This window comes from Macaca mulatta, chromosome 13, assembly GCF_049350105.2.
Source record: "Macaca mulatta isolate MMU2019108-1 chromosome 13, T2T-MMU8v2.0, whole genome shotgun sequence".
Lineage (NCBI taxonomy): Eukaryota > Metazoa > Chordata > Mammalia > Primates > Cercopithecidae > Macaca > Macaca mulatta.
This window is the reverse complement of record NC_133418.1, coordinates 7,755,293-7,779,413: the sequence shown is the minus strand read 5'-3', so window position 1 is coordinate 7,779,413 and position 24,121 is coordinate 7,755,293. Positions and strand designations below refer to the sequence as shown.

The following is a 24,121-nucleotide window of genomic DNA, read 5'->3' as shown; positions in this document are numbered from 1 at the left end:
TGAATAAAATGTGTTCGTGGTAATTTGCCTGTCACGGGTTGGGCTCATTCTCGGCGTCTGCACATGGGTGCCATTTTCCATCAGGACCACCTCCCTGAGAGTCCTCTGGGGGCACAGCCCCCTGCAGTGCATTCAAATGAGTCTCCATGGTTGGAGGAGAACGCTCCCACCCTCGATTCATTTTCCCTCCACTCCAGCAGTGACTGTACCGAAGTGGGGCTGGAGACCCCTGCTCCTGTACTGTTCTCAGCACCTCCTAGTTGGTGTAGTGTTATTTAAATTACACAGATTTGCTCATAGAATGTCAGCTTCACACCCTATAGGAAACCAGGCAATCCCAGTCTGTTTTTTCAGCTCTCTTCGTGATCACCCATATCTAAATAGAAGGGCTGCCTGGTGCTGGATGCTATAAAATTGAAGGAAGCATAAATGGTTCCTCCCCGGGGCCTGCATCTATTTCAGCTTCCCCCACACAACCCACCCTGCAAATCCCAGCCTCCTGTTATTCCACCCACTTTGCCTGCAGCTTGCCTCCTTCTCTCTTTTCCTTGCAAATCCGACTCAGTGTTTCAGGCCCCACTTCCTCCAAGAATTCCTGCCTGGAAACTCTATTGCTTGTTCTCCCCCCGGCCTCTGAAGTCTAAGAACTAAGAATTAGGACTTGGGATTTGATGGCCGCATTGAGCACTTGACAGACAGTTTTCTCTTGAACGTGATTCTAGGCCCTCCAACTCTAAGGACATGATTAACCTTGTGCCTTCTGCCCCCTCCACACTCAGAACAGTACCAGGCACATATGGCTGCAGAGCAACAGTGACAGGCGAGGAGCACCGACCTTTCTTCATGGCAGAAAAATCCTCACCCACCTAAACCTGAAATCCAAAATGCTCTGGGTGGATGTGGTCGCAGGCAGATCCCTTGAAGCCACTTCATACACAGCGAGAGAAGAAATCTCTACCCACAGCACAGCATGGCAGACTTAGTTATGATGACAATTACCTAGACTCCTAGAGGTAGCAAAGCCAGGAATTTGGCACCTGCTCAGCTGTTACACAGCAATGCTGTGTGCGAAGTTAGGGAGGAAACCCCAGGCAGCTTGTTATAGTCAACTGAAGACGAGCAGGAGTGAATCATCTGTGACTCTGGCTCCAGGGTTCTCTGGTCTTTTCTTGGCCTCACCATTGCTCATCAGCCTAAATGGGAGGAACAGAAAGAATTAAAATAGAAATTAACACAGCTTCTAGTTGGAAATTCAGGTTAGGCATCTCTAGGGATAGTAATTTTTTAAAATGGTGTGTTAGTCTATTTGCATTGCTATAAAGGAATACCTGAGGCCAGGTAATCTATAAAGAAAAGAGGTGTATTTGGCTCACAGTTCTGCAGGCGGTACTGGAAGCACGGCACCAGCATCTGTGTCTGGTGAGGCCTCGGGAAGCTTTCACTCATGGTAGAAGGCAGAGTAAGCAGGTGTCTCACATGACAAGAAGAGGGAGAAGAGGAGGAGGTACCAGGTCCTATAAACAGCCAGCTCTTGCATAAACTAATAAAGCGAGAACTCACTCATTACCTGGGGGAGGGCACCAAGCCATTACTGAGCAATCCTCCCCCACATCCCAAACACTTCCCACTAGGCCCCACCTCCAGCAATGCAGATCAGATTTCACCATGTGATTTGGAGGGGACAAAGAAGTGTCAGAGGGTCTTTGGGGTTTTTTCTTTGTTTTTGGAGACAGGTCCTTGCTATGTCACTAAGGCTGGAATGCAGTAATGCCATCATAGCTCAGTGAAACTCTTAACTCCTTGACTCAAGTGATCCTGCCACCTCAGCCTCCGAGTAGTTAGGACTACAGGTATGCACCACCACCCCTGGCAAATTTTTTTGATTTTGCAGAAACAGGGGTCTCACTATGTTACCCATGCTGGTCTCAAACTCCTGGCCCCAAGTGATCCTCCCACCCTGACCCCCCAAAGGGCTGGGATTACAGGTGTGCGTCACCACACCTGGCCTGTTTTTTTCTTTTTAATTAAGTATACATTTATCAAAGGGTATTAGAAGTGACAGGGACCACAGAAATCATCTAGTCTAAGCCCATCTCTTCATAGATGGGGAGACTGAGACCCACAGTGGGGTTATCAGCACAGCTGTGACTAGAGGCCTGGTGTGCAGGTTCCTAGGCCCAGTGCCTCTCTCCCCGAGTCTCGGTTGGGATGACCCACCAAGCCAGCCCTGTTGGTCTGGAGCAGATGTCTAGCTAATCTGGTTTGTCTGGAACACCCAGGATCTCATGACTGGAGCAGGCCTTCTGCATGAGAGAGACACCACTGATGGCCTGCTCAGCAGTCACCTGTCACTCCCTGACAGAGAAGCCGTTTGGGTCACCCTCCTGTGAGTGCCGGAGTCTTCAGGGGAGGTTGGTTGTCCTCCATACTAAGGGGTGACTGTTAATTGGCCTAAGCTAGCATTTGTTGCCTTATTACCCTCGCTGTAGAACCGGTTTAGTCATGGGTATGTGGTGACATTCAAGCCAGTGAGGGGTGATCTACTTAGCGAGGGACACAGGGCAGTAATATCCCTTTCTCTGGACACTGTCATCTGCATGTGGGAACCGCAGCAGCCATCAGGGGAGTGAGGCAAATCCACCTAAAGACAAGCCAAGGGTGGCAGTGAGGACAGACAGACAGAGCCCAAGTCCTTGGTGAGGCCCCTGAGCCTCAGAATTACCCAAATCTGGGCACGGCCGTCCTTAGGGGCTTCTGATGGCGAGACATGCATGTTCTAACTGTGTTTTCACTCATTTTAATTGTGGTCCCTGTTCCCTGTCACCAGACACAGTCTATCAGCTGTGCTCTGTGATGCAGCCTTTGAAAAGGACGAACAGCACTCCCTGCAGAAACACCTGAGTGATATTTTACACATTTGCCCTGAGAGTCCTCAACCAAGGAACAAACCCAGCTTGGTTTATGACAGCTAACAAGATCACAGCTTGAGCTGATACGGCCACAAGCCTGTGTCTCAGATGCTGTAATTTGGCTTCCATAAAAATCTTTTTCGCTCATCATCCTTAAGTCTTGTATTCCTCGGTGAGATGCAAATTAAACACCACATGCTGCTGACATTCAGAGCTCACTTTATTTGCTTTAAACACAGGAGAGAAATGGAACTGGTTTGTTCAGACAGAGATTGGGTTAGAAGGAGAGTTTTCAGGAGCAGGAGCCAAACATGATTCCAGACTAAGATCTGGGCACTGCCATCGCTTTGGGCCCTTCCAGTCTCTCTTCGGAGCTTCCTTTGACCTTGTTCTGAATCAGAGCTGTCTGGGTCAGGCATGGTGGCTCACACGCATAATCTGAGCATTTTGGGAGGCCAAGCTGGGAGAATTGTTTGAGGCCAGGAGTTCTAGACAACCCTGGCCAACATAGCAAGCCCTCGTCTCTGAATGAATGAATGAATGAATCAATCAATCAATCAGTCAATCAGAGCTATCTGTAGCTTTGCACTGAAGCACCCAGGTTTATGGAAACAAAAGAGGAGACTCCTGAGAGGTCGTGTTGCAAAACTCACTTGTCGTGCAATCTTGTACATGCCGCTTTCCTTTTCTGGGGAGTTGGACTAGCTGATCCCTTCAATTCCTTCCTGAGAAAACATTTATTATTCTGCAAAATGACCAGATGGGTCCTGTGAGTTAACAATGCAGGTAAACTGGAAGAATTCTTACTTGGTGTGGCTACTATGTTGGAAAAAGCATTACGGGTATTAAAAATTAAAGAATAATATTGGCCGGGCGCGGTGGCTCACACCTGTAATTCCAGAACTCTGGGAGGCTGAGGCAGGCGGATCACGAGGTCAGGAGATTGAGACCATCCTGGCTAACACAGTGAAACCCCGTCTCTACTAAAAATACAAAAAATTAGCCGGGCTTGGTGGCGGGCACCTGTAGTCCCAGTTACTCGGGAGGCTGAGGCAGGAGAACCTGGGAGGTAGAACTTGCAGTGAGCTGAGATCGCACCACTGCACTGCAGCCTGGGTGACAGAGTGAGACTCTGTCTCAATAAATAAATAAATAGATAGAATAATATTAACTATTAATTGAGCATTTGCTATGTGCTAGGCACTATGTTAAGAATGTTATGAGTCTGGGTTCGGTGGCTCACACCTGTAATCCCAGCACTTTGGGAGGCCAAGGCAGGCAGATCACCTGAGGTCAGGAGTTCGAGATCAGCCTGGCCAACGTGGCAAAAGCCCATCTCTACTACAAATACAAAAATTAGCTGGGTATGATGGCGGGTGCCTGTAATCCCAGCTTCTCAGGGAGCTGAGGCAGGAGAATCGTCTGAACCCAGGAGGCAGAGGTTGCAGTGAGCCAAGATCGCGCCACTGCACTCCAGCCTGGGTGACAGAGCAAGACTCTGTCTCAAAAAAAAAAAAAAGAATGTTATGAGCATTTTCTCATCTAACCCACCTAGCAACACTATGAGGTTGTCACTTTTGTTACCCCTTTAATGTCAGTGAGGTAGCCAAGGCGCAGAGAGGGTAAGTAACTTCCAAAGGTCATATAGCCAGCAAGCAGAGGCAGTAAAACGTCCACTTGGGTCTGTCTGACTATGCGTCATCCTGCCTCACGGGGCAAAATGACCTAATGTATCCAACTGGGGCCAGAAAGGCTGGAAATTTATCCCCACTTGTTGAGAAAGCACAGGGTAGTATTAGGAGCCCGAGATCTGCACTCCAGCCTCTCTCCTCCACTAACCTGGTGTGCAGCCTAAAGTAAGTCACTGGACCCCTCTGCTTTGCCTTCCGTAGACATAACTGTAGCTGACTTTCCTACTCTATTGGTTTGTTGTGAGGCTCAGAGGTAGGACTTGAAAAAAAATGCCTTGAAAACAGTTAAAGAATCCTATACATTTAAGCATTTCTTACTATTAAGCAGAGTTAAAGAATCCTATACATTTAAGCATCTGTTACTATTAAGCAGAGTCAAGTAAGGACAAGTGACAAAAGAAAAATATAGGTTACCTGAACTTCCAGAAAATTAGAAATGTTTGTGTTGTAGCAAATGATACCATCAAGGAAGTAAAAACACAAACCACAGACAGAAAGTACTTGCACAATGTATATCAGATAAACAACTTGTATCCAGAATATATAAAGAATTAATGTAACTCAAGTTAATAAAAAGGCCAAAGGATTTGAATACACATTCTCCAGAGAAAATATGCAAATGGCTGACGAGCACATGGAAAGATACTGAATGAATATCATTCGCCTCTGGGGAAATCCAAATCAAAACCGCAGTGAGACACCACTTCACACCCAGCGTGATGGGCAGAATCGAAAAGATGGACAATAACAATTGCTGACGAGCGTGTGGAGAAGTTAGAACCCCCTGCACTCCTGGTGGGAATGCAAAGTGGTGCAACTGCTTTGGAAAACAGTCTTACAGTTCTCAAAAGATTAAACTCAGAGTTAGCGAAGGACCCAGCAGTTCCTTTTTTATGTGTATACCCAAGAGAAATGAAAACATATGTTCATACAAAACTTAGACATGAATGCGCATAGTGGCATTATCCATAGTAGACCAAAATGGAAACAATCCGATGTCCATCATCTAATGAAAGGATAAACAAAATGTGGTATATTCATACAATGGAATATTATTCAACCAAGAAATGCAGCGAAGTGCTGATACATACTACAGTATAGATGACCCTTTAAAACATTACGCTAAGTGAAAGAAGTAGTCACAAAAGACCACATACTTACATCATTCCCTCTCTATAAAATGTCTAGAATAGGCAAATTTACAGCTATAGAAAGGAGATTAGTGCTTGCTTAGGGCTGGGGTCAGGGAAGCTTGGAGTGGGAAGAATGGGAGTTGACTGCTAATGGATACACGGTTTCTTTTTTTTTTTTTTTTTTTTTTTTTTTTGAGACAAGAGTCTTGCTCTGTCTCCCAGACTGGAGTGTTGTGGCGCAATCTCCACTCACTGCAACCTCTGCCTCCCAGGTTCAAGCGATTCTCCTGTCTCAGCCTCCTGAGTAGCTGGGACTACAGGCGCCTGCCACCACGCCTGGCTAATTTTTTTGTATTTTTAGTAGAGACGGGGTTTCACCATATGGGTCAGGCTGGTCTCTAACTCCTGATCTCAGATGATCCACCCGCCTCGGCCTCCCAAAGTGCTGTTTTCTTTTAAGGAGGATAAAAAATGTTTTAAAATTAGATCATGGTGGTAGTTGTATAATCCTATGAAGATTATAAAATACATTGAATTATATACTTGAAATGGGTGGTATGTAAATTATATCTTAATGAAGCTGTTAAAAAAAAAAAAAAAGAACTCTGGTAAAGTGTTACTGCCATATGGATTATGGAGTTTCCATGAGGATGGCAGTTTGAGGCCACGCTATCCAAAGGCCTCCTTGAACTGAAAATATATCTGAATAAATGGAAGGACTATTATAAATAAGTATATGGGTGGCAGGATCTCTAATGGGTTATATTGCCTTAAAACGCTCCCATTGCTTGGGGTAAAAGAAGTGTGCCTCACAGTACAGCCTCTCTCTTCCAGGATTGAAGTAGGGAGCAGATGGGTTTACAGAGGTGCCCTCAACATGCTTTCACCTCTATAAGCAGTCCCTGGGAATCTAACGCCCGAGGACAGGGCTAGAAGGAAGCTCAGAGTGTCGGGCAATTCTTGTAGCCCAGAATCTCCCAGCATTTCCCCATAGACCTGGTGCCTGAAAAGCCATCGCGTGGGAGCTTCCCTGCCCACATCCAGCAGCTGCAGAGGCAGGGAAAGCACGCAGAGGAAGTCGGAAGCATGCGGAAGCCGTGTCCTGCCAGCAGGTCAGATGAAGCACTGCCGAGGTCGTTCGCTCGTCTGGGGCAGCCTGCTCACTCTTGGCAGCTGGAGGGCAATGGCCCCCAACCCCTGGCATGGCCGTCCCACCCGCCAGCCGGTCACCTTAACCTCCGAAGAGGCAGCGCCTCCCATCCCATGCACCCTGGCTCCCACACGCCCACCAGATGGCCGTCACTCCGTCCACGCGCTCAGCTCCCTCTGCCAGGGGAGAAGTTGTCCAAGTGGATGTTCTCAGCTTTCTCATGGCTGGGCCCAGGCCACATGGCAGCTCCCATCCCAGTTGTCAAGGAAGGATGTTGAATTCCCTGCTTGAGCTTCTCTCTGGGCCAAGAAGGGCTTTTCAACTCAGTGTCTCTAGTGGTATCACCCGCCTGAAAGAGGGGGAGCAAGTTTGTATCACCAGAAGGCAGCTGCTGCTTGTCACAGTCTCTCAAACAGGGCCCAGGACAGGCGGGAAATGCAGCTGCAAACTGGTCTTGCCAAGCTGTGTGGTGCAGAGGGGGCCTGGCCAAGCCAACACAGGGCTTTCAGAGAAGGCTTTTACAGGGGACAAGCCTGGCGTCCTCCAGGGCCCTCCGCCATCTGGACTCCCAGCCTAATTCATGTTCGGACATAAAAAGATCCGTAGCCATTTCCATGCTGCCCAGTGACATGTACAGATCTCCAAAGACACTTCCGTCCGAAGGACAGGCTAGAGGACTCTACCCCATTCAAAGCCTTGGGTCCAGAGAAGACGGCTGTATGGAAACTGTTCTCTGATGGACTTTCAGTATTAAATAAATATGTTATTCCATTATAGTCAGAAGAACTTTCAAGCCCACGAATCTTTGGGAACCAATGCATGTCTGTACATTATTGTGTTTTTTCTTTATTTGTGAAATGCCTTTCTCTTTGGTGGGGCTACCCGTGCATCTTTATTCAACTGAAAGTAAAACTTTGTTCCCAATATGACCCAGAGCTCCAAGCATAGCTTTTTTGTCTTGGTTCATCTACAGGAGAACGTTCTTCACCCATCTGAAAAAGAAAAGCTGATAAATCCAAAAGCAGGGCTGAACCCTGAACAAAAGAAATTGTATTTCTTAGCAAATGTCAGTAGTCAGGTAGTGATGCTGTAAACTCAGGAATTCCATACTAAGAAATGTTTCGAGTGTTGGGACAGAGTCCCCAAGTCACAGCGGCCCTCTAAGCAAGAGAGCAGAGGATCCAGCAGCTGGTTAAGAACTAATGGCTTATTGTCACCTGTGACATTTTATGTCATAAAGGGTACAAACCCAGGAAGTAACTAGGACCCCACAAGATGACATCTGTCTCTCTGGTATCTCAAATTGGGGTTCAAGCCTTGTGTCTCAGCACTCTTCTGAAATTGGAAGTTGGGCCTCAGCACCTCACTCTCTGATACGTCTGTGTAAATGGCCTAATGGGCTGGTCAGGAGGATCTCTGAATTCTTTGGTTTGTAACTGAAAGAGTTCCAGATGCTACAATAGCATCCGCAGTGAAATATGAGACTTAATTTATGTCCAAGTTTATGGACCTCCTATATTACTGAGTTTCTCCTCAGCTAAATGTGGCAGGTTCTGTTGACTTTTATTGTTCCCTAAGGCCAGTAGAAGGTTTCAGGGCCCTTCGGGATATCACAGTGGTGCATAAGTCTTCTTTATGGCCTAATCCCTTCCCCAGGCCATTCCCTACTCCCATCCTACTCCTGGTTCAGAGTTAATGAGCTGTGCTGCCTGTCCCTCCTCTCACCTTGTCCAAATCGGCTCAAAACAGCTCCAAGGTTCCTGCCCCAGGCTGAAGCCACTGACCACTGAGGTTTCCACATGTGCTAAGCTATTACACATTCCCATCCTGTTTATTTTTGGAATTAAGTATAATGTTTATCCCACTGAAATGTCATCAGGTATTGAAAAGCATTTTTCTAAATGACTATTTGATCAAACAAGACTTAAAAATGACTTCGATGATCTATTTAGAAAGTAAGGAAAATAAAAACAGAACATAACAAGGATGATCGCCTGCAACCATGGGTATACTCAGGCAGAATGATAGTCGCAGAGGCTGCTGTTATTAAGGAAGAGTAAACATAGCTGAAACAAGCCTTCAACTCAAGAAGTTTGTAAAAGTATTATACATAAACATGAAAAATGTAGCAGCAAAGCCAGAAAACACTAGAGTTATTATGGTATATCAGTCAAAAGCTGTTTCTAGAAAACTTTTGGCAAATATAATGAAGAAACAAGAAACAGGAAAAATTTTAAAAGAAGTAATATAATAGACACCATGCTTTTATTATAAGAGAATATTATATAACTTTTGTGGTAATAAAGTTGAAAATATAAATTAAATAGAATCTTTTGGGAAAAAAATTTAAAAATTGACACAAGAATTAATGGCCAATAACCAAATAATAAATTGTGAAAGATATCAGAGAATTGCCATTCTTAAAGGTTCTGAGATTAGATGATTTTATAGGTGACAAATGATTTTAAACGTTCAAAGAACAGGTAACTTTCATATTACTTAACATTTCCCAGAACACTATGAAAAGGTAAAACACTATCCAATTGATTCTTTTAAGCTAAAACCATCATGATACAAAGCTGTCAAAAATCTCCCCCAAAATGTAAAATATGTCAATGTAAATATTTAGTTCACCTGTGAATATCAACCCCCTAAACTCCTAAACAAAATGCTAGCAAGCGACATTCAGGAATACATGCATAGTCATTTTCCACAATCACATAGACTTGAAAACGGTGACATGTATTTTACTGGTGAAAAGACAATAAAATTTTGAAAATATAGAAAAGTTCAAAAACCGTTTAATCCCCATATTTCCATCATCCAAAAACACCCACAGTTAACATTTGAATATCCTTTCAGCATGTTTTTCCTCTGTGTGTGTATTTTTATATAACTGTGATCATGCTGCTTTGTAATCCACACACTGGCGGGGAAAGACCACACACTTACACCCTCTGAGTTTAGATGAGGTCCTCGGCTTCTTCAGCCAAGGTCACAGGAACGGCTGAGGCAGAGGTGCTCCCACAGAGCTGGAACAGGTGTGCCGTGCACCAGCTCAGATCCCAGGTGCCCCGAGAGGCTCTAACTCAATCTTCAGCAAAACCCAGCATCAGCAAAACCCTGTCCTCTCCCAGGGAAAAAGCAAAGTCAACCCTTAGATATTCTATCCGTTTCTCTGTCCCCAGCTAACTGGAATCCTGGAAAGTCCATTTCCTCACAAATCTATTGAGAGAATTTTTCACTATGAACATAACATTTAAAGCACTCGACTTTCTATCCTTAACATTTTTACAGCCTCATTTCATTTGAGTCATTTTTCTCACGAGGCTGTGTACATTCTTGGTAACATGTCCTTTTCAGGTTTGGTATACACCCTTGTGAAATCTGAGCTTAATTCTCATAATAGCAGTTTTAAAATGAATGAATTAATGCCTAATTTGACGAGGTGATAAAATGGGCAGGAACTATAGCAGACACTTTTGTAATTGTTTCATTCATCAGCTTCTGAGATAATTAACCAGAGCTGGAGGTTGGAAGTATTGAGAGAGGGTTCCTTTCTACTGGCTAAATACCAAGTGGTGGTTGCCTGTTCCAGGACGAGATGTGAATGCCCTTTTTCCTCCACCTCCTGCTAAGTACAGCTAAACTCCATGGATGTTACATATAAAACAAACATAACAAGGCTGAGAGGCAGGGAGAAGGCAAATCAGCTCGGGCCTTCGGGCCCGAGGAAAAGACATGGTGGTGACTTTCCTGGGTTTCCTTTTTTCCTTATATAGCACAGAGTAGATGCTGGAGAAGCCAGCAACCTGGCAGCAGGCACAGACAGAAGCCACAGGAAAGCCAGTTCCCTGTAACCAAAGGGTCAGGAAATGCATATCCTAGCGAGATGAACATTTTTTTTCTTTTTTTTTTAGACGGAGTCGCTCTCTGTTGCCCAGACTGGAGTGCAGTGGCACAATCTCGGCTCACTGCAACCTCTGCCTCCCGGGTTCAAGCGATTCTCCTGCCTCAGCCTCCCGAGTAGCTGGGATTATAGGCACGTACCACCACGCCCAGCTAATTTATGTATTTTTAGTAGAGACGGGGTTTTACCATGTTGGCCAGGCTGGTCTCGAACTCCTGACTTTAGGTGATCCACCCGCCTCGACCTCCCCAAAGTGTTGAAATTACAGGTGTGAACCACCGTGGAAAACTTTTAGACAATAACCACCCTATTCCAGACAAATACCATGGGGGAAAAAAAAAAAACAACTGTGGTCCCCATCCCCATGAGCAAAGCCTGAGTGGGGAGAGCTTAAACGTCCACCTTTGCACAACTGTAGGGAGACACCCCTCCCTACACCTGCCAACATGGCATTAGTGGAGGCCTGCAAAAACAAGCCATATTTTAAAAAATCAACGTATTATCATACCAAAAATGTTCAGAATACAATAGAAAATCACTCGTCATACCAAGAACCTGGAAAATCTCAACTTGAACGAGAAAAGACAATCCACAGATGTGAATACTGAGACCAACACCGATGTTGTAATTATCTGACAAGCATTTTAAAGCAGCCATCATAAAATGCTTCAATAAGCAATTAGAAACAAGCTTGAGACAACTGAAAAAGTAGGGGGTCTCACCACAATGATAAAGAAAATACAAGGAAAAGGCAAATAGAAATTTTAGAACTGAAAAATTCAATAAGCAAAATTTGAAAAACTCAGTGGATGAGCTCAACCACAGAATGAAGAGAACACAGGGGAGAATTAGTGAACCTGAAGATGGAACAAGAGAAATTGCCTGATAGGAACAACAGAGAATAAACAGACTGGGGGGTAGGGAAGGACAGAGCCCTGGGGACCTGCAGGACTATAAGAAAAGATCTTACATGGTTGTCATCAGAGTTTCAGAAGGACAAGAGAAGGAGAGTGAGGCTGGAAATTATCCAGAAAGTATTCAAACTCATAATGGCTTTAAAAATGCCAAATTTGGCTGGGCACGGTAGCTCACGCCTGTAATCCCAGCACTTTGGGAGGCCAAGATAGGCGGATCACAAGGTCAGGAGATCGAGACCATCCTGGCTAACACGGTGAAACCCCGTCTCTACTAAAAATACAAAAAAATTAGCCGGGCATGGTGGCGGCGCCTGTAGTCCCAGCTACTCGGGAGGCTGAGGCAGGAGAATGGCGTGAACCCGGGAGGCGGAGCTTGCAGTGAGCCGAGATTGCGCCACTGCACTCCAGCCTGGGGGACAGAGCAAGACTCTGTCCCAAAAAAAAAAAAAAATTCCTAAGGTAAAAGAAAAAGAAAAAGAAAGATATTTGGTAACTGCTCTATGGAGTAGCCATTCTTTTATTCCTTTACTTTCTTAATAAACTTGCTTTCACTTTCAGAAGAAAAAGGGTGGGCTGAGGAAGTAAAAGTATTTGGTTCACCCCTTGTTTGTCCCTGGCCCTACTAGTGTAGATTCCTGAGTGGGTAAAACTTCTCCTGGTTGGGGTCTCTATATTTTTCTATTTTATACTGAGCCATCTCAAAATGTGTAATAATGGGACGTAGATGAGAGGTCTCAGAATAGTGCCTCACCGGCCTTGTCCTACCCGCAGATATGTTTCATTGCTAAAATACAATGAAACTTTTCATTGTTAAAACTTTTCAAATTAGTCACCAGCATTTTAAAATCAGGAGATCTGATATAAACCTAAGGATTTGGGACTTCATGTGAAAAAAATCAGAAGATTTGATAATAATGAGTTCTTGTCTCCAGGTACAGAGATAGGCTGGCCTGGAGAAGCAGCATTCGACCTAGTGGGATTCTCCAGTTTGGTTCCTTCGCCCCAGCTGGGGAGCTGAGGGTCCGCTGACATTTATAATCACATGTTACACGTTTGTTTTGCTTATACCTGAACACTTCCCTCATGGATGCTACTTGTGTGGCCCCTGTGGGTTCTCAGTTTTCAACCTGATACACATGTAAATGGTAGCGTTCTAAAGTTACCAGTTTTAAGAACTCCTACAATTCCCAAGGGAACAGAAAAAAATACATTGCATGAATAAATTAGATGATTCCAATCCTTAATGTGGCAAGGGCTGCAATAGAGAAGTGGGCAATGTGCTGGAGGGACTGGGGAGGAAACATCACTGGTGCCTGGGGGAGCTGGGAAAACCTTTACAGAGTAGGGAAACATAGCCGCTTAGTCCTGCAGGAGTAGGAGGTAACAGTAACTCAAAGGAAAAAGAGAAAAAGGACCTTCTGGCACAGAAAATAGCATGTGCAAGGACACCCTGCTTGAAACAGACCCAGCCTGTCCAGATGCTGAGAAATGTATTATTGCCAAGGTTTAGGGATAAACCCACTGAGGTGAAGCTGGAAATCTGGTTGAGACCAGACCCTGAAGAGCTTCAAAAGCCAAGTTTTATAGAGAAATCATTCTTGGAAGTATTGCAGAACAAACAATTACATTTCAGGATAGAAGCAACAGCCTGCTAGTTGGGTTTTGTTTTTTTTTGTTTTGTTTTTTTTTTTTTTTTGGACGATAACTCTAGCAATAGCAAACCTCCTGAAGCCCGCATTTACCATTTTTACTTATGTGGTATGGTGTTAGATGAATTGATATAAATAGTGATGCTATTAATAAAGGATTGCTGTTGCCAGGACACTGGTTACGGTTTGGATATCAAGCATGTGTTCTCAGAGTGTTGAATGAGGAGGAGGAAACATTATTATTCAGTCAATCCCAGTGGAGTGTCCACAGCATGTGTGGTGCGGTGTGGGCACCACAGCTGTCCACACAGCACCAACCAGGCAGAGAGCCTCTAAGTTACCTGTCAGTTAAAAGTGTGTGGACAATTTTGGATATGTCTTCAGGCCCCACAATACACTTGGCAGGCAGGAGCACCCTTGACTGTGAGATCCAAGGTTTTGTCATTTGGGTTCCAAATCTTTTGGGTTATTTTTTGTTTTGTTTTTTTGTTGTTGTTGTTTTGTTTTTTTGTTTTTGAGACGGAGTCTCACATTGTCACCCGGGCTGGAGTGCAGTGGCACAATCTCAGCTCACTGCAACCTCCGCCTCCCAGGTTCAAGCAGTTCTGCTGCCTCAGCCTCCCGAGTTGCTGGGATTATAGGCGCCCGCCAGCACACCCAGCTAATTTTTTATATTTTTAGTAGAGACGGGGTTTTACTATGTTGGCTGGGCTGGTCTCAAACTCTTGACCTCGTGATCTGCCCACCTTGGCCTCCTTAAGTGCTGGGATTACAGGCATGAGCCACCGCGCCCGGCCTCCAGGTCTTTTACTTTACAGTCTGCATTCAGACTTAGCCAAGGCTGGATTCCAAAAGGAAGGTGTCACTGCAGCCATAGGAAGAAACACACCAAGCAGATCATTTAGAGAAAGCTGGACCTCTCTCAAAGGTGTATTTGGCTCTGACCACTCACAAAACCAGTCAAACATTTCATGAAATCAAAATGCAAAAAGTAAACAAACCATCCGAGAGGGAACTGTGCTTAAATTATAGCAGATGAAACTTAAGAGTACATTTAAAGAAATATTCTCAGAAAGGAAGAAGTCTGTCTTAAAGGTTGCTGAAGTACTCTCAAATATTTTTTAATTGGAAAACTGACAGTATAACCTTTTCAAAAGATTCAAACTTTTTTTTAATGAAAAAAAAAAACTCATTAACCCAATGATGGATTTTTTCTCTTTACTTTTTCATTCAGTAATCACACATGAACGCCTGTTATGTGCCAGGCACTGTGCTGAGCTTTGGTGACACAAAGACTTTTATTCCATGATCTCAGTAATGTTTTACGGCTGCTGTCAAATGGCACCATGTTCATGAGATGGCACTGGGTCCAAGAACTTGGTAGGTAGTATGCTAAAAATTGTCCAAGTTTGTGTCATCATGTCAACCAATCCGCGTTATCATTTCAGGAAAAAATCCACTATAACATATTTTTTTTTTTGACAGGGCCTTGCTCTGTCACCCAGACTGGGGTGCGTGGCACAATCATGGTTTACTGCAGCCTTGACCTCCCAGGCTCAAGTAATCCTGAGTAGCTGGGACCACAGGCACATGCCAGCACACCCAGCTAATTTGTTGGTTTTTTTGGGGTGGGGGGCAGGGGTTTGGTAGAGACAGGGTCTCACTATGTTGCCCAGGCTTAAGTTAAATTTTTTAGGCATCTTTGGTACGTAAACATGACAACCAATCGGCACACCAAAATTTTCAGTTTGCAATTTTAAATATATAAAGCCTAGGCCGGGTGCAGCGGCTCATACCTGTAATCCCAGCACTTTGGGAGGCTGAGGTGGAAGGATTGCTTGAAGCCGGGAGTTCAGGACTAGCCTAGACAACATAGAAAGATCCTGTCTTTATAAAAAATAGAAAAATTAGCCGGGTGTGGTGGTACATGCCTGTAGTTCCAGCTACTCGGGAGGCTGAGGAGGGATGATTGCCTGAGCCCAGGAGTTTGAGGCTGCAGGGAGCCATGATCGCCACTGCACTCCAGCCTGGGCAACAACAAATTCTAGAGATGTGTGTATATGTGTGTGTATGTGACTCAGCCGAGTCCGTCCTTTCACTGGTACTTGTCTGCAGGGAAGTCCATTCCTGGCTTCCTCATCTTGGCTCTGCCACCCTCGCTGTTGCAGCAGCCCCACGGTGGGTAAAGCAGCTGCAAGCACCCGTGGTGGGAGCAGTCACTACACTGAGGCCAGAATGGTCAGCTGACCCCCAAGGAGCTGCCTTCGTGGAAGTGGGGAGAGTGATCTTGATCCCACAACTGGAGCTACTAGCACCATCGCAGGAAAGTCTGCCCCCATCTTTGCTATGACTGTTTCTAGATTATAATACATACTCTCTACCGGGACCATTGAAACGTGAATATATTTAATCCAGACATCGTAAATTGCACAACCCTTACAAGTAAAGTATGAAGAAAAACCTAAACTCTTGGCTCTCTCGGCTGTTTTAGAAACAGATAATAGTTATGCCAGTAAAGCTGTCATTTTAAGTGAATTTCGTAATTTAAGAAAGGAAAACATCAAAGTATAAGGTTTTTCTGCCAATGTAATTCAGATCGGAGATGCTGCCTCCTTGGGCTAGTGTGCCTCATCACTTCAGGACCGAAGCCATTAAAGGCGGGCAGCGTGGTGACTATCGAATGGGCACTTTCCAAGAAGTTGAAGTGCCGCTTTTCAAAAGACAGTCACTTTGGGGTGCACGCCACAAGGAATCCCACACACCTCGCTGCCTGTGCTGTACACACAAAGGCCAGAGCACACAGAACCAGCATCGCATGTTTTTTTGTTGAGTGCAAGCAGATGGAATGGACTGATTGGTTTTTCTATGGTGTCCAATGGTTTTGATCACCGATCAGAATGTTCTTTATTCATCTTCATTTGCTAATCGTTGGCAGATGTCACTCCAGAGGGTGGCAGAGAAACACATATCTTTCCTCCACATCTGTGTCCCCCAACCCCATCCTTTTAACAGGGAAGCTTTTGAGCCATGTGTTGTTTTGCTTTTTTGTTTATTTTTGTGTGTTTCCCCCCCAGTGTCTGGGGTGTTTTGGGACCTACCAAAAAACTATTTTTTTAAGTTAAGGGGCACATGTGCAGGATGTGCGGGTTTGTTACATAGGTAAACGTGCCATGGGGGTTTGTTGTACAGATTATTTCATCATCCAGGTATTAAGCCTAGTACCCATTAGTTTATTTTTCCTGACCATCGCCCTCCTCCCATCTTCCACCCTCCAATAGGCCCCAGGGTGTGTAGTTCCCTTCTCAGTGTCCATGTGTTCTCATCATTTAGCTCCCACTTATAAGTGAGAACACGCAGTATTTGGTTTTTCCGTTCCTGTGTTAGTTTGGTAAGGATAATGGCCTTCAGCTCCATCCATGTCCCTGCAAAGGATATAATCTTTTTTTTTTTTTTAATGGTTGCATTGTATTTCATGGTATATGTGTACCACATTTTCTTTATCCAGTCTGTCATTGATGGGCATTTGAGTTAATTCTGTGTTTTTGCTATTGTGAATAGTGTTGCAGTGAACATACGTGTGCATGTGTCTTTATGACAGAATGATCTGTATTCCTTTGGGTTTATACCCAGTAATGGGATGGCTGGGTTGAATGATGTTTCTATCTTTAGGTCTTTGAGGAATCACCACACTGTCTTCCACGATGGTTGAACTAATGTACACTTCTACCAGCAGTGTCTAAGGGTTCCTTTTTCTCCACAACCTCGCCAACACCTGTTTTTTTTGGACTTTTACATAATAGTCATTCTGATTGGTGTGAGATGGTATCTCATTGTGGTTTTGATTTGCATTTCTCTGATGATCAGTGATGTTGAGCTTTTTTTCGTATGCTTGTTGGCCGCATGTATGTCTTCTTTTGAAAAGTGTCTGTTCATGTCCTTTGCCCACTTTTTAATAAGTTTTTTTTTCTTGTAAATTTGTTTAAGTTCCTTATAAATGCTGGATATTAGAGCTTTGTCAAATGCATAGTTTGCAAAAATTTCCTCCCATTCTGTAGGTTGTCTGTTTACTCTGTTGACAGTTTCTTTTGCTGTGCAGAAGCTCTTTAGTTTAATTAGATCTCATTTGTCAAGTTTTGCTTTTGTTGCAATTGCTTTTGACGTCTTTGTCATGAAATCTGTGCCCATTCATGTGTCCTGAATGATGTTGCCTAGGTTGTCTTGCAGGGGTTTACAGTTTTAGTTTGTAAATTTAAGTCTTTAATCTATCTTGAGTTGATTTTTGTATATGGTGTAAGGAAGGGGTCCAGTTTCAATCTTTTGCATATGGCTAGCCAGTTCTCCCAGCACCATTTATTAAATATTCCCCATTGCTTGTTTCTGTCAGGTTCTACAAACTATTAACCTGGATCCCAGATGTTCATGTTCAGTCAGAATTCAATCGTCTTTTTTTTTGTGATTCCATTGATAGTAACCATCTAGATTCAGCCAACAGGAAAGACGGATTTTTGTTCATAAGGAAGGAAAGAAATATTACGGCCCCTGAGCTCTAACTGTCCCTTGCCCTACTCTGTCTTAAGATCCAGGATCCCTCACTCAATTCTAGACACAAATAACAACAGGCTGGAAAAGAAAGTGCTGCAGCTCAGGCAAGGCATGAACGTGCAGATGTTGTCTGATGCTGAAGAATTTTGCCAGACAATCAGTATGGGCGGCAACATTGGTGAAAGAAATGAAAACCCCACTGGGTGAAGTTATATCCAAACTCTAGTTCCCCTAACCCTGCCGTTCCAAGAGGTGCTTTTATTTTTAGCTATCCTGCAAGATAGTTTCTTGTCTGGCGGTTTTTATAGAAACAAAGCTGCAGTGAGTGTTGCCTCCATCCCCACCCCCATACCCAGGATTCATGAAAGTCCTCGTGGGGCAAAGCATGTATCAAAGATTTAAGGGATGGGTAAAAGGAGTCCTTTATCGTGTCCAGGCTGCTTTGCACTTGAGACCATCAACCCCCACAAGCTCCCTGGCCCCTGGCCTTCACTGATGCTCGGTCCTATAGAAGCGCTGGTCATAGGTGGAAGCAAGCAGGTATTTGCTGACTCAACATACAAGAGTGACTGGCATTTTTGGTATTTAGAGCTTGACCTCAAAAGAACACATTATGGTGTCTTTCGATTTTGTTAATAAAGGACGTTGAAGATGTTGAATATTATGTGAGGACTGAAATTTTCTTTTTTGCTCGAACACATTCTGGGTGGATGTATGCTATTTGAATTTTTATGGTTAATGAATTACTATTGGAAAGCATCAGTCAATTTTTCTTGTTATCTTTGAGTATGTAATGACTTTCTGGCAAATTTCAGCATGGATGTAAACATCAAGTATAAATGTGAAATGCAGTTCCTATAAGCCACAGCACTGGGATTGAATTGTAAAGCCCAGAATATACAAAAGTGTGTCAGCGAGGGATCTTCAGTTCTCCAGGAAAGCGCTCAAAGGAAGGTTACAGTTTATAACAACATCCCAGCACCTGTAATCGCTACAGCACTCAACTACAGGTGGGAAAAGGGAGGAAGCAAGACATGAACTTGGACAGTCACTCGGTCTCTGGAACCTTCCAGCAGGCCATGAAAGCTCAGAGCAGAATGCCATGCCCTTCCTGACAGCCCTCTGCCTAATCCCTGCCATCATGCTGCATTTTCCTCTAGGGCAAAAATAAAGCAGTCATTTTCATGCTTTGCAAAATAGTTCAAGCTTTTTGGATTTCCTTGCATTTTTGTAGATGATTGGATTTGGGGATGCATTTTAAAAGCCATTCCCAGAACAGCAGCAAAATAGAAACAGCCATTTGAATGTTACACCACCTTCCCTTCCAAAATGGCCACACGAATAACCAGTGCCCGACTACCAAGGGGCACCAACTTCACTCCCGATTTTACTTCTATATATGAGTTGCTTTAACCTTTAGGATGACTTTGACCTCGATGCCTGCTCTTTGAGTTCCAGGTCATGGTTGACAGATGTGTAGGCTGCGTGCCTCCTTCCTCCTTGGGGTGCAGGACAGCTTGGTGGTGTTTTCCTGTTTGCTCACTTGGCTTTCCTTCCCTCTCCTTCCCGGGGGTCTCGTGGGCTGGCAGCACCGTGGTCCAGCAGCCCAACTGCAGAACCTCAGTGCCTTCCAGCAAGGGCAGCAGCAGCAGCAGCAGCAGCGGCAGCAGCAGCTCCTCCAGCGACTCAGAGAGCAGCTCAGGATCTGACTCGGAGACCGAGAGCAGCTCCAGCGAGAGTGAGGGCAGCAAGCCCCCCCACTTCTCCAGCCCTGAGGTAAGCGCTACCTGGCTCAGGCCCCTCCTCTGCCCACTTTTGTCTCCAGGATGATAGCAAGTCCTGGCATCGTCCCTGTCACACTGCTGCAGGTCTCCTCCCTCCTGCAGAGCCCCAAGCCAGGTGCTGGACAGGAGGAGGCTGTGGGCCTTGGGCTCCACATTTTCCCCATGCTTTCCCCACCTCACAGTGTCCTAATTACACAGCTTCCTTTGAAGTACAGAAACATCAACTTTCATTGCTCCCAAATCTCTATCTTGACTTCCAGAAATTTCCAAGTATGCTGTAAACATCACTGACAGGAAATAACCTATGGCTCAGGTCTCCCTCGGGGTCAGCCAGGGCAGTCACTGGACAGGGCCACTCACGGCCTGGGAAGTGTGACCACCTGTAAATCACAGGGAAAGGGGTTTTATGGATTGGACGTGGTCAGATTCTTACCTTTTTGCCGTTTGTCATGGATCAGAAGAACAAGGGCTATAAATATTAATAAAACCTTCTTAACTGTGTTTTCTTTGTGAAAATATAAAAAGAAAAATTAGCATCAACCTCCAAAAAGTGATGGAACCTTTTAGAGCTGTGATGAGTATCTATGTGGAAGATTTAGGTGCCTCCTATAAAAACATTAGAAGGTACCAATAAAAACCATTGCTATTTCTACTTTAAAGTAGAAAGGGGAAAATTAAATAGTAATTCAGAGCACGAAGATTCTTAGGAGAGGGCTGAGAGAAACTTCCCCAGGCTGCAGAGCTTTAAGGGTAGACTCCAATTTCTAAACAAGGAATAAAATAGAGTTTCTTCTTGAGTGTGTAAACATTTGACATGACTGTGATGGTCAGGTTTAATTTTTTACTTGCAACCCTCTGTACCCTGTGGGGGACCATATTCCTAAATAGGCTCTGAAATGGAACTAAACCCACTTCTACAAACCATCATAGTGGGAGGGGAGCATCTTAATGGGCCGGATCAGCCTCCCCGTGTCCAGCTTTTATAGCGGTGCCTTAGATGTTATCATACCTGAAAGCAGTGGTATTTCCATCTCAGGTTCACAGAGTGGCTCTTCAGTCCCTTCAGGTTTTTCCCCTCCCTACTTCTTTCAGGAGGCTGAGGATTTTTGCAGGAGCACTGTGAAATCAGGGAGATTTTGTTTCCCCACTCTCCTCATTTTCTCCTCAGCATCCTTCTGCCCTGCCTCAGGACTCTCCATTCATCTTGAACCATGCCGTCTCTCCACGCTCTCCTTCCCATGAGGTTCTGTCTCTGTCTCTCCATCTATCCGTCTATCTGTCCATCTATTTATCCAACTGTCTATCTCTGTATAAGGAGAAGGCTCTTAGCAACATTAACCTATGAAAGCCTTATGGTAACATAACCCTGGCTTTTCCCAGAAACTAAATTATTATTCCTTCCGCATAATTTCATTTACTCATTCATTCATTCATTTACTCATTCAGAATTCATTCAACAAATATTTACTGAGCATCAGTCACACAGTACTTGGCCCTGGAATATGCAATTATAGGACAGAAAATGTCCCTATCTTCATAGAGGTGACATTCTAATGGGGACAATTCAAAATGAAAACCATACAGGAGTTAGATAAAGTAGAAGAGTTGAGCCGGCTTCTTTAAAGCCTGCTTTATGCTATACTTTGTAGAGAAATTCTGGAATATTTAGTTATAAGAAATAACTGTGTCCCAGGGACAGTACAAGGACAGGGTAGGCAGTGGGGATATCCAAAAAGTGTTCATGTGTCTGAAGATCCCCCATCCAGGCTCCTCCTTGTGGCTTTGCAGGTTAAATTCATGAATGTTCAGTCTTATTTTCATCCTGAAATGTAGGTCCTAGAGCTCCCGTGTTGACTGAAACCTCATTTAAGACCAGTACAGTTGGCCGGGCGCAGTGGCTCACACCTGTAATCCCAGCACTTTGGGAGGCCGAGGCAGGTGGATCACGAGGTCAGGAGTTCGAGACCAGCCTGACCAACATGGTGAAACCACGTCTCTACTAAAAATACAAAAATTAGCCGGGCGTGGTGGTGGGTGCCTGTAATCCAGCTCCTCAAGAGCCTGAGGCAGGAGAATCACTTGAATCCTGGAGGCGGAGGTTGCAGTGAGCCAAGATCACACCACTGCACTCCAGTCTGGGTGACAGAGACAGACTCCGTCTCAAAGAAAAAGAAAAAAAAAAAAAAGAGCAGTGCAGTTATAAAGTGCTTTAAGCCAGTGCTTTTTAAATGTCACTGAGATAATTACAAAGACTTGAACTCTTGGGTGATGAAAGGAGGCTCTTGTCACTTCTTCCAGCAGCTATCAGAGGCCCCTCACTAAGGAGAGGCGGCAAGAGCCTCCTAAAGGAGTCAGTCTTAAAAGTTTAAGTCACCTGAGGCTACGTGTGGTTTTGAATTCCTGGCTTCCCTACACAGAGGACTGCGGAAGCAGCAGGTCGTGTGTTAGCCACGCTGCACGTTCTTTCTTTCTGCAGGAAAGAAATGTATTTGTTGGAATAAAAGCAAAGTTCTTTTAACATTTTTCCGAAGGATAATACAGACACACACACCCTTTAGAAAGAAAATGAGTTTGCAGACTGCAAATGGCAAAGGCGGGAAGTAACATCACCCTGTGTGTCCTCTGCAGCTGTGCTGCCTGGTCTGGCGGAGCTGGCCCAGGTCACCTTACAGAGAGCAGTGAGACTCCTTTTCCTCAACCCCACATGACAGTCGGGCTCTTCATAGCCATGCGCCTCACATTCCGCTGCTCAGACCAGTTTGTGCTGCTTTGAAGCAGAACGCCTTTGTTCCTCACTCTCCTGCTGTAACATCCTGCTGTGGGCGTAGGAGGCGCCCTGCATTCTCCCCACCGTGTCCCAGCACTCAGAAAACCCACTGGGCTCAGCTGAGATGTGTAGGAGATGTTCTTTCTGCTGTGTGTGTTGAGAGCCAATTTGTTTCACGTAAATCACTGTAGTATGGTAATGCCATGTTCCCACGCGGCATGGAGGGGCCTGCTCTGTGGCATGATGTGGGCTTCATTGGTCTCAGAATACTTTTTCTCACCGGAGTCTAATCTGCTTTCCGGGCACTGTACAGCCTCTTACACCAGAGCTTTGCAGGGGAAGTTGCTTTTCCACTCAGTTAACATGTTGACCCCACACACGGAACTCCCTCGACCTTTGTTGTACAATAAATATTATGTAGGAGAAAAAAAAATATCCCAGACACATCATGTTGAGGAGATCTGGGATAAAATAGGTTTATCCCACCTCTTTACCTACAGAATCATCACCCAGCCCTTACTATGGCTTGGGTGTACTGTGTTTTCCATTGTGACATTTCCCAAATCGATCTGACTCTGGAAATCCTCCTTCATGGGACAGATGAGCTCAGAGCACATTTTGGAAAATGCTGCCCTAGATCGTTCTTTAAAATCAGCAGAAATGCGATTCAAGTTGCTCACTGATTCAACAAGCTTCTCATTTATTAGGTGCCTATGAGGTCCGTGGCAGCAGGTACTTGAAGGATTTAGATGAAGCAGGGAGCAGAGTGCATGGTGGAGAGCTGGTGCCTGAGTCAGAGGGAAGATCAATTAGGGAGGAGAGTCGTGGCTGAAAATATAAAGCAGCGAGCCAGCAAACAAACCAGAAGCTTGGGCAGAAACCCCGGGTGGACGGCTCAGGAGGCGGACTGCTGCATGCCGTGGCCTGGCGTCTGCAGCCTGAGTTTCCCCTCCTCACTGCCACTAAACTCTGTATCCTTGCAGCTTCCTTGGTCACAATTGCCTCATTTCCAGAATGCAAGATATTCCTGCTCTGCCTAATCTGTGAGGTTGTGGGTGGGGGCGGGAATGATGATGATAAAGGAATAAGTGGTACAATGTGAGTGACAGCTCATTGTGAGTTCTTATTAGGAGGAGAGACGTAGTAATCTGCCTCCCTGACCTAGTATAGATGCCGCAAGGGATACTAAAGAAACAGAGACCTGGCCCTCGCCTGAAAGAAGCATTTGGCTTTTTTGAAGACACAAGACATATATACACATGAAACAAATACAGACATCAAAAGACAAGGCAATTGAGTGTAACAGAGGGCAACAAGTACTGTTTGGAGTGTTCTTGGTGTTTTCTCCAAAATTCGGATCTAATTCTGTCATCTTAGGTTGAAGACTGACATTTCTCGAAGGAATGCGGTCCCCCTCTCACGAGGCTCTGCCAGACAGTAGTGGGAGACACAGTGATGCAGCAGTGGAGACAGCTGGTCTTTAAACCTAGATGAGTACGAAGTTAGTCTCGGTAGAGCCCGGTAGCTGTGCAGCGCTGGGTATGTCCCTTAGGCTCTCTGAGCCTCATCTACAAGTTAGGGGTGATAACCGTTCTTAGCGGTAAAGATTAAATGAGATAATACACATGAAGTGGGAGTTAAACTGTAGGTATTCTGACAATGGAAGATA

General features: G+C 44.9%; 1 protein-coding gene across 4 annotated transcripts in view; it reads left to right on the top strand.

Moving 5' to 3' along the window:
- The window catches only part of AFF3 (ALF transcription elongation factor 3), a 580,285-nt gene that overhangs the window by 501,643 nt on the left and 54,521 nt on the right, over nt 1-24,121 (top strand). For all 4 annotated transcript variants that reach the window (XM_077958872.1, XM_077958871.1, XM_077958869.1 and 1 more), the window contains one exon: nt 19,491-19,677. In XM_077958872.1, coding sequence (XP_077814998.1) covers nt 19,491-19,677 — 187 coding nt within the window. The remainder of the gene's footprint in view (nt 1-19,490; nt 19,678-24,121) is intronic.